This window comes from Balaenoptera physalus (assembly GCF_965194825.1).
Source record: "Balaenoptera physalus genome assembly, chromosome: 6".
NCBI classification, from domain to species: domain Eukaryota; kingdom Metazoa; phylum Chordata; class Mammalia; order Artiodactyla; family Balaenopteridae; genus Balaenoptera; species Balaenoptera physalus.
Window position 1 is genome coordinate 56,490,778 of NC_138885.1, and position 11,287 is coordinate 56,502,064.

General features: G+C 37.3%; 1 protein-coding gene across 1 annotated transcript in view; it reads right to left on the bottom strand.

Moving 5' to 3' along the window:
• The window catches only part of FAP (fibroblast activation protein alpha), a 78,444-nt gene extending 71,609 nt beyond the window's left edge, over positions 1 to 6,835 (bottom strand). Inside the window, exon 1 of the mRNA XM_082464990.1 lies at positions 54 to 6,835. Coding sequence (XP_082321116.1) covers positions 54 to 144 — 91 coding nt within the window. The 5' untranslated portion in view covers positions 145 to 6,835. The remainder of the gene's footprint in view (positions 1 to 53) is intronic.
• Positions 6,836 to 11,287: the final 4,452 nt, after the last annotated feature.

An 11,287-nucleotide genomic window follows, 5' to 3' on the forward strand; every position in this document is an offset into this window, starting at 1 on the left:
CAATTCATTTGGATAGATTCTGTTGTTCCACATAAATACAGTTGTTAACCTACTGTCTTTTAGTTCTTCCACTAATGGTTTTCTTCTTTGGACATTTGTCATGGTCTCAACCTGACTAAAACAAACTTCATGGTGAGCTTTCATGGATTTTTCATGAAAAGTAATGAGGAAATGTTCCTGAAATCTTTTGCTGTTTGCTTTATTCAACTGGTCTGATTACCATGGGAGGCTTTCTCCAGCACAGAGCAGGACGGTGGCTTATGAACTTCCTCTTAGACATTCTCCAGACATCCCTCCCTGAATTCCAGCCTTATGAAAATTCTGTTGAGGAAAATGAGTCATTAAGCACTTACTGGCAGAGAGATGTGACCACCCTGAGTTGGAGAGGAGCCCCTCCATCCTTTCCAGTTGATGGGGCCAGCTCTTTACAAACTGAAGCAATCATTAAGATAAACATCCAAATTATGCTATATGCTTGTAGGCATCTCCGTGTGATCGTGAGATCCTCAAATCCAAGATAAAAGCCACCAGCCAGGTCCCAAGTCAGCTGCTCCCATGTGGGTCCTCTTGGATTGATTGCCTTCTTTGGAAAATTCATACAACGTGTTCTCAGAAGTTCTGTCCCAGCCTGCCAAAGCCCCAAAGTCCACAAGTACTTTTTAGTGAGTTATTCCCACGACTTTACATCTTGAAGAGAAACTGACTATAATACATGATTAGGGCGTGATTAAAATGGTTGCTCTTGGCTTTAGCAATTAAAAATGCACTGACGTGCGACTGGTTTGAGTACCACTTAGGACTGCAGTCAAGTGTAGGTGTCGGCAAGAAAATCATTTTGACTGGATCTAAGGAGAAATCAGGGTGCTTTAAGAGGGAGAAATTTAAATTGAAACTGTTAGTGAGAAGGAAAATTCTAGTCTAAAACACATTTCTTTAGTTTTGTTTGTTTTTTCCTTGGATGGTTGGGTGATTCAAACTGCAGCTTCTGGAAAATTCTGACTGGTTTGAATGATTTCAAGAAAAATGAGACTGACTGCAGAAATAAAGATGTCAAGGTTTTTTCCATCTGATTCCATGAGTTAGGGATACATTGCTTATAACAGAACTGCAAATGTCCATCCCTTTGAGATAATGTGTAAGTGCTCTAATTTTCATCCAAACAAGTACTCCCACAAAAAAATTTAGATTCTTTTAATACTATAACATCTTCGATGACTTTTTCTCCTTTTAGAGTCAAAATGAAAATGCTTATACTAACATTTTTTAAACATTGAGGAAACTGACTACTATTCTTATTTTATACAGTTAGTTAATATCTAGTCAACATTTTTGTTGGGAAAACAAATATGAATAAGCCACAGTCTGCATCTTCAGGAAGCTTACATTCTTCTACAAGCTTGGCAAGTAAGTCCTTACGTATCTGATTCTTTTCCCTCTCTGGAGCTCTTGCTGAGAATGAGCCTGAAGCTAAGTTTGTGCTTAGTAGAAAATAACTTACTTTTCTGGGTTTGTTGACTGCTGCACGGACTCAGAGGAGAGACAGAAAGTAAACATGGCTCATGTTTGTGATTCTTAATTCAAGTCCTATTTTTGCCAAGACTGGGACTTTTCTCAGAAAGCAACTCTGGATCTATTCATTGCTGCAAAAATAGAAAGTATGACTTTGGCCTGTAAACAATTAAGAGCAAGAATTAGGATAGTAGTGGCTCAAGTGAGCTTTTTCCAGAGATGGACCTTATAAGGCTTAATTTAGAATATGATTGCATTTTAGTAAGCCCACTGGGTAAGTTAACTATAACATAATTCCTTAGCTTGCTAAGAGAGCTTTCTAGAACTATTTAGTAATAGCCACTGTGTGTCTGCCAAAAATGATTTTGATTTAGATGTTTTCCCAGAAAATACGTTCAGCTATATATTCCTACAGTGTGAAGGTTAAGATGATGCTGAAAGCATAAATAAGGATGTTGTGTTTTTAATTGGGGGTAGGGAGATAAAGAAAGAGACATGCATTCATTAACCAAAAGCTAAAATAGATTATTTAAGGTTGAGTGATACTCTAAAATAAAAATTTGCTCCAAAGAAGGCCATGCCTGCCCATTTGATTCCTCAGATTTGGTAAAAATTTCCTGTCAACTGTTTTATACAAAGTGCTTTAATACATTTCATTTAACTCATACCAAAACTCATTTTAATGATTACGAAATGGAGCCCTGAAAAATTAGGTAACTTGCCCAAGATTCCAACAGGAACCAATGTTACTATGTTATATTGCTTCTCTGTGATAATTCCTGAAGCTGATTCCAAAGTAATAAATATGTTTTTAAAAATAAATAAATAAAAATTTTAATTAACATCTCATTGATTTTCTTTTGAAAGACATCTTAAGGGGGTGATGGTAAAATAATTACAGCTAAAATATGCATAATCCTCACATCTTCAGAGGACATTGTTACACATGACTCAAAAGACCACAGTCTTACTTTGCAGGGACTGTGTCCAAAATGTTAACTTGGTTAGAGTTTTATTAAAATTGAGGTCTAATAATCAGAGCAGTAGTTATATAGTACCTGGGGTTAGAAGGTCTTCCTCCAGGGACTTGTTTAAATTAAGGGATTCATCAGAATACCCAACATCAAAGATATTTGAGACCTAAGCTAAGAAAAGCTAAGATTGGGACTTCCCTGGTGGCGCAGTGGTTAAGAATCTGCCTTCCAATGCAAGGGATGCTGGTTCGATCCCTGGTCAGGGAACTAGATCCCACATGCATGCTGCAACTAAGAGTTCGCATGCCACAACTGAGGACCGCACGACCCGCAACTAAGACCTGGCACAATCTAAATAAATAAATAAAATAACTACTACTAATAATAATAAAAAGAAGAGCTAAGATTGTCAAAGCTCATAGTAACTATCGCATAGTTGTAGATCTGGAAGACGTGACATAACAGCATCAATGAAAAACGATACAGCTTAAACTACTTTTGAATCTGATCTGTTTTCTAAAACCCCAGTTGTTACAAGAGGGAGAATATGAAGCAACATGCCTCCTAGTTTGTAATTGATACCTACTTTCTTAATAGATGTTATAATTAGATGCCAGTGGTTTATTATCCTCTAATAATTAGCGCAAGTTCTCCTTAGTGGCCCAGAGAGTTAACAGTCAAGTTGGATTAGAAAAGAAACAGCAGGGAAACAACCTGTTTCTTTGGGTGTTTTGATGCAGTTTAAAAATGCAAATATTGGACTTCCCTGGTGGCGCACTTGTTAAGAATCCGCCTGCCAATGCAGGGGACATGGGCTCGAGACCTGGTCCAGGAAGATCCCATAAGCAGTGGAGCAACTAAGCCTGTGTGCCACGACTACTGAGCCTGCGCTCTAGAGCCCGCAAGCTGCAACTACTGAGTCCGTGTGCTGCAACTACTGAAGCCTGTGTGCCTAGAGCCTGTGCTTTGCAACAAGAGAAGCCACCACAATAAGAAGCCTGCGCACCACAACGAAGAGTAGCCCCCCTTCACCGCAACTAGAGAAAGCCTGCACACAGCAATGAAGACCCAACACAGCCAAAATAAATAAAATAAAATAAATAAATATAAAAAAATAAAAAATAAAAAGGCAAATATTACATTTCCTTAGAAGTAGTTAATCAATAGGCTTGATCATATTAAATAGTTTAAATGGAATGTGTAAGCGTTTTATATACTTTGATAAAACTTATTAAAGACACTGCTATTTCACTAGTATTTTAGAGTAGAGAATATTACTACTAATAGCTAATGTTTATTGAACACTTTTATTAATCCTGACCTTTTTCTAAGCACGGTACCTGTACTCTCTCATTTCATCTTCAGAACATTAGTACCACTATGATCTTCATTTGAAACATAAGGACATGGACGCACAGAAAATTTAAGTAACTCCCTCACAGTCATATAGCTTACGACTATGTGTTCATGAGCGATGTGGGCAGTAGCAATGGCACATGAACCCAAACAGTCTTATTCTATAACACGATTTGATTGGCCCATGTTTAAGTTTCTGCCAGGAGGGTATATATAGGTATAGTGATGGGATGTGTAATCGAGACTGGATCTAGGAGGAGGTAAAGCAGGAGGAAGATATTAGATGGGCTAATAAGCTGGATATCTTGATGAGGCCAGTGATAGAATAGGAAGTAAAGAAGTTGTTCCCAGAAAGGAGCAGGTTTCAGTTTAAGATTTCAGTTCAAAGTGCTGACAAGGTCTAGGGTGTGGATACAGAAGTAGTGACTGAGGAGGAGGAAAGAAGTGAAGGTACCTAGAGATATAAATAGTTGTCAAAACAGTGAGAGGCAAGGGAGTCATTTGAGATGTATATCTGGGAACTTAATTTACCTCAAATTATGGCAATACTTGTGGAGGGGGAAGAAATACACTGACTCACATTCTAAACTCTTTATAAAAGAGTTGGAGAGATTCCCAGATCAAACTGGTAGAATGAACATGTACATCAATTTCTTTGCCTTCTGAAACACCATTAAACTGATTGCAAAAGGAAGAAAAGGATAAGGCATGTAACAATGGAGAGATGGAGAGAGTATCACCAGTGGATAAAGCAGAGCAGAAATAGCAACTCCCTGGGACACATCTAGAAAGAAACTTGCATGGAACAGTTCCAGAATTGAAATGGCATTTACCACTGAGGGTAGGAGAGAGAAATGGTGCTGGACAAAAGGAGGCTAGTTAGATATCCATATACGGACTCTTCATCTCTGGATGCAAAACAATCTGCAGCTGAGCATTTACCCCAGGCAAAAAACAAAAGATTAAATTTTAAGAGATATTAAACTACTGTTGTGGAGTACCAGAGGAGCCAGCTGGGAGTCAGTGCAACAAAGTAAATTCAGTCCTCCAGCTCAAGGGCTTCCTGACCTCTTATCCTTAAACAAAACCCACCAGCTGACAAGCCCCACCTGCATACCAGGGTCTCTCCATTCTTCCCTCATTCTTATGTCTGCTACAAAAACCAAGAATCAGTAAACAAGGATAATATTTTTTTTTAAAAAAAGAAGAATCCAAACCTTAAAACATGAAAGAAAAGTAAAGACACTAAGAAGGACAAGTAGGAAAAAAAAAAAAAAGACACTCAAGAAAAATAGAAAAAAATGACCAGGAAGATAATTATGAGAACAGAGGACAACCTTTAAAAAAGCTTGAATTCAGCGATCCCATTTCTGGCTCATATCCAAAGGAAGTGAAGACAGGATATCAAAGAGATATCTGCACTCCCATGTTCATTGCAGCATTATTCACAATAGCCAAAATATGGAAACAACCTAAGTGTCCATCAATAGATGAGAGGATAAGGAATTCTGGTATACATATACAATGGAATATTATTCAACCATGAGAAAGAAGGGATCCTGCCATTTGTAACAACATGGATGGATCTGGGAGGCATTATGCGAGGTGAAATAAACTAGACAAAGAAAGACAAATATGTCATGTTAACATTTACATATAAAATCTTAAAAATAATGTCAAACTCATAAACACAGAGCAGAAAAGTGGTTGCTGGGGGAAATAGGGGGAGCTTGGTAAAGGGTACAAACTTTCAGCTATAAGCTGAATAAGGTCTGAGGATCTAATGTAAAGCATGGTGATTACAGTTGATAACACTGTATTGTACAAACAAAAGTTGCTAAGAGAGAAGAACTTAAATATTCTTACAAAAAATGTGAGGTGATGAATGTATTAATTAACTCAAGGGGGGGTTCCTTTCATAATGTATATGTATATCACCACGATTTATACCTTAAATATCTTGCAATTTTACTTGTCAATTATACCCCCAATAAAGGTAAAATTTAAAAAAAAATTAAAAAGCTTGAATTAGTATCCTCACTGTGATTCAATAAGATATTGCCACAATTTAGACAACAGGTTATGATAAAGTAATATTAAAAAAAACTCTTACATATTGAAAATACGACTGCCAAATTTTTAAAAATCGATATAGGTTTTGGGAAATGAAATTGAAGAAATCTCTCAGAACAGAAAGACGAAGATGGATAATATGATGAAAAAGGTAAGACACATAGAATATAAACTCAGAAAGTCCAACATCCAATTAGTAGGAGTTTGAGAAAGAAATGTCAAAGAAAGCAGAGGGAAAAGTATTATTATAGAATGAAGGCAAGAGAATTTCCCAAAGATGAAGAAGAAAATACATCTTCTGGGCCTACAAAATGCCCAGGGCAAAATATGAGAAAAAACTCATACAAAGACATATAACTGTGAACTTCTAAAATATTAATTACAAAAAGAAAATTCTAAATTCTTCCAGAGAGAAAAATTTGCCTGCAAAAGAAGCAAGATATAGACTGACAACAAATTTACCATCTGCCAACTAGATGCTGCAGAACAAAGGTATAATGTTTTTAAAGTTCTGAGAGAAAATGCTTGTCATGCTAGAATCTACTTAGTCAAGATAGGAGTCAAATATGAGGACAAAATAAAGATAGTTTCAGATGTATGAAAACTCAGAAAGCTTACACCCCAGATATCCTTTCTTAGGAAGGAACTTGAGGGTGTATTTCAGCAAAATGAGGCATTAAAGTACTAAAGTCATCATTCAGGGGAGAGAAAAGCTGAGCCAAGAAAGAAAGAATCTGGTCTTTGAAAACCTGATGCTAGCATTGTGTGAACCCCTGTCTCCAGTCTTTTCTTAAGACAGATCTATTCCTTTGCATAACTAATTTTTTCTAAGTTTGAATTGTTATTCATGCCACTTGTAAATAAGAGTCCCAGTAGTCACACAACTGATGGAAGTAATTGATGGTATGTAAAAGTAGGATCTTAGAAACATTCTCAACTAAGCAGCATGAGAAGTTCTGTTAGACCCACAGAGAAAGAAACATAATCCTGCTAAACTACTTAGCTCAAAAGCAATACTTACCTAGTCACAATAGTTTGAGTGTTTATTGGTTTTACATTTTTACAATTCATGTGGACAAATCACAAAAGACTATTTTGTAGTCAGAAATTATTGATCAAAATGATTTATTTATTATTTATATGTTAATAAAATTAAATGTATAGCTAACAAAGTCGGAAAGTGGAAGGGGGGTGAAGAAACACGGATAGATGGACAGGAAAACACATGCCCTCATCTCCCAAAGCAGGCAGTCAAGAGATCTCATCCATGATGAACAGAATAAGAATTGGAAGTACACATAACTGTCCCTGCCATGTCATCTCCAAATGGTATTGAGGGCACAGTGTAGGAAGGGAATATTTACCTTAGTAGAAATATAGAACCACCTGATTTTTCATATTGTTTCAGAAAGTTTAAAAGATAAATCTGAAAATTCATATGATGAATTAGCAGGTCTTCTTCACTAAGTAGTCTCATACAGTAGGTGACATTTGTGGATTTGCCTGGGTAAACTGCCTGTTTCTACCATTTACCTATTTTTTTCTATTGTGCTATGGAGCAAATGTGTCTGGCAGACGGTGTAGGGAAAGATTATGATAGCAAAGTAAGATTTATGGATGAGAAAATAGGAAAGGCATTACCAACATGGGCTCAAGTTTTTGCTTGTGTCACCTTCTCAATGAGGCTGAATCACTCCCTTAAAATTGACCCCCCTCCACCTCCAGTTTTTCTTAGCTTACTCTTCTTTTTTTCCATAGATTTTGCCACTTCCCAATATCCTGGAATATGTATGTATGTATTATTTTTACTGCTTATTCCTCTTTACCACACATACTATCTCCATTTTTGGCTTGTTTCACTCATATAGCCCAAGGACATAGGAACAATTCTTGGTGTAAAGTAAGTGCTTAATAAATATTGTTATCTGAATGAATGCATGAAGAAGAATATAGAGGATTTGGTGCTCACTGGCTGCTCACTGTGGGCCCAAGCTAGATATGGCTCAAAGAGAGCACCTCCAGGTGTGACCAGTAAAGGGCCAAGCTCATGATTATTAAACAATCAGATATTAACAACTGTTATCTTAACAATTATCGCTTAATCCTTGTGTTACTATTTCAGGGTGCCTTTCAACATGAATTGCAGTTTAGTTCATTATAACATGGAGAATTAGTAATAGGAGATTTTACTGCAGATATTCAGTTATTTCTTCCTGAGAACTGAGGAAAGATTACCAACTATGTATGAGAAGTATCTGTTTTATGGATTAGTAAAGTGAGAATTAGTTGAACTTCATGTCTACTTCCTTTTGACATTCTAATTAGTGAAATTTCAATTAATACGTAATCTAATCAATTCTGTGTTCCACTCTGATAATTTTTCTAATGTTGACCTGAAATAAATAGACTGCCAGATATTTCTCCAGCAAAGAGGGGTTCATTCGGGATCAGCAGAGAATTGCTATTTGGGGTCTGTGACCATGATGAGCCAAGTGCAAGTTCCCCTGCATAGCAAGCGAAGGAGAACGCTTTATAGGGAGGAAAAGGAAGTTGAGAGGGCTGTAGTAAACAAAGAGTCCATAGCTTTTCATTGGCTGAGTCCTCGCCAGGAAAGAAGAGTACTTTTTCTTCTTCCTGTTGGGCTCTGCTATCCTTGAAGGGCGTGAGAGCTCCCTCTTCTGGTCTCCCAATTGTATTGCGGGTTCTGTTTATTCATATTTTACATCTCCCCCTTTTGATCAAGATCTTTCTCTGAGGGACTCCCCTAGCAGTCCAGTGGTTAGGACTTCGAGCTTCCACTGCAGGGGGCACAGGTTCTGTTCCTAGTCAGGGATATATCGCATGGCACAGCCAAAAAAAAAATCTTTCTCTGAATGCATTGCTTATCAACAGTTAGGTTTTCTGGTTTCAGTGACCTTTTATCTTTTACTGTCAGGAAGGACATTTCCTAGGTATAATATCTTATACATCATACCTAGTGTCCAGATTAGAAAACTATTAAGGTCACATTAGAGAAACAAGGAGGAGTAGGAAGGAGAACTCCCAGGCATTTTTTATCTCAAGTCCATATGCTATCAAGATCATAGACACTGGAGATCATCTGAAGCATTATGTCACCATCAAAGTTTTGGCAACAAACTTCCAACATGCCTAGTCTGGATATTTTAGGAAAGCTGTCTTATCAGCTGTCATCTACTTCAATTCTCTGAAACCTTTACTTTTAGGTCACCAGGTGATGATCTAGTCAGTGTTTGGTGCTTTCTTTAGGTGTGTCTTGTGAATCCAAAAGTCTATTCCTTGGAGTTTGACAGCACAAGGGTTGGTTAGTAGTACCTGATAGGGGCCTTTTGAGAAAGGTTGAAGAGAGGTATTCTGGAAGTGCCTTTTCCAGTAGATGAATCTCCAGGTTGCAAGGTATGATGCTTAAGGTCTTCATCTCCCAAGGGCACACTGTGAAATTTTTGCTCTACCAAAGCATGATTATTTTTATTAGAAGCAACTAGGCCTTTGCAATATTATAATATATCTCCTTTTAACAGTCGTGTGTCAAAAAAAGCAGGAGCCAAGTTCACTGGGCATCCCATGACTGTCTCAAAGGGTGAGAATTTGTGAGTTCCAAAAGGGGTGGATCTGAGATTTAGAAGGACCAATGGCAATGCTTTTGGCCAAGGTATTTGGAGGGCTTTGACCAATTCTGCCAATTGAGTTTTTTTAATAATGTCGTTAATGCATTCAGCTAAACCAGAGGATTGGGGGTAGTAAGCATGGAAAGATTTCCAGATCAGACTTCAGGATTTGTGAGGAATTAGGCCTCTCAGTAAAAGTCCAAGGCATTACTGTGCAGGTGAATTATTTTTCTTCTCAAGTGAAGGCAAAAATGTATTGGCTGGCTTCACCAACTGTAATACTAGAGAATGCGCTGCATAATCAGTTACAGTAAAGAATTTACTTCTGGTGAGAATGGATGTTAGTAATGTATGAGAGTTAGAAAAACAGGGTGTCAAGGGATAGCACTGTTGTTTATTGCTTGGAGGTCCTGGACAAACCTCCACCTTTGGCCCTTAATTTTTCTCACAGGTAAGAAAATGGGGCTAGTATGAGGGTTAATGAGGCCTTGAGCCTTGTAATCTTTTGTTATGGGCTTTCTGCCTTATAGGATTTCTTTACTTATAGGGTATTGATAATTTGGGGAAGAGGTCTTGAGGATTCTATTTGAAACTTGATGGGAGGTGCACTGTGAATTTTGCCAACTTCAGTTGGAGATTTTGCTCATGAGGAAAGTGGTAGCTGATTCAATAGGGACAAAAGATCAGTGTTTTCAGAAACAGCTCTAGTACCTTCAGGGACTGGACAAATAAATAATGTCAAAGGGTTATTTAATTCACCTGGTTGATTATTTTGATGACTACTATCAAATCTCAGAATTATTTTCCACTTTTGGGAGAAAGAAATTCCAGCATGATACTTCTCTAAGAAGTCTTAGCCTAATAAATGAATAAGGAGGAAAGGGGGTGTATCTTTCAAAGGGTCTAAACAAAAGGGAATAAGTTCATCCTCAACAAAATACTAGCAAACAGAATCCAACAGCACATTTAAAGGATCATACACCATGATCAAGTGGGGTTCATCCCAGGAATGCAAGGATTCTTCAATATACGCAAATCAATCAATGTGATACACCATATTAACAAATTGAAGGAGAAAAACCATATGATCATCTCAATAGATGCAGAGAAAGCTTTCGACAAAATTCAACACCCGTTTATGATAAAAGCCCTGCAGAAAGTAGGCATAGAGGGAACTTTCCTCAACATAATAAAGGCCATATATGGCAAACCCACAGCCAACATTGTCCTCAATGGTGAAAAACTGAAACCATTTCCACTAAGATCAGGAACAAGACAAGGTTGCCCACTCTCACCATTATTATTCAACATAGTTTTGGAAGTGTTAGCCACAGCAATCAGAGAAGACAAAGAAATAAAAGGAATCCAAATAGGAAAAGAAGAAGTAAAGCTGTCACTATTTGCAGATGACATGATACTATACATAGAGAATCCTAAAGATGCTACCAGAAAACTCCTAGAGCTAATCAATGAATTTGGTAAAGTAGCAGGATACAAAATTAATGCACAGAAATCTCTTGCATTTCTATACACTAATGACGAAAAATCTGAAAGTGAAATTAAGAAAACACTCCCATTTACCATTGCAACAAAAAGAATAAAATATCTAGGAATAAACCTACCTAAGGAGACAAAAGACCTGTATGCAGAAAATTATAAGACACTGATGAAAGAAATTAAAGATGATACAAATAGATGGAGAGATATACCATGTTCCTGGATTGGAAGAATCAACATTGTGAAAATGAC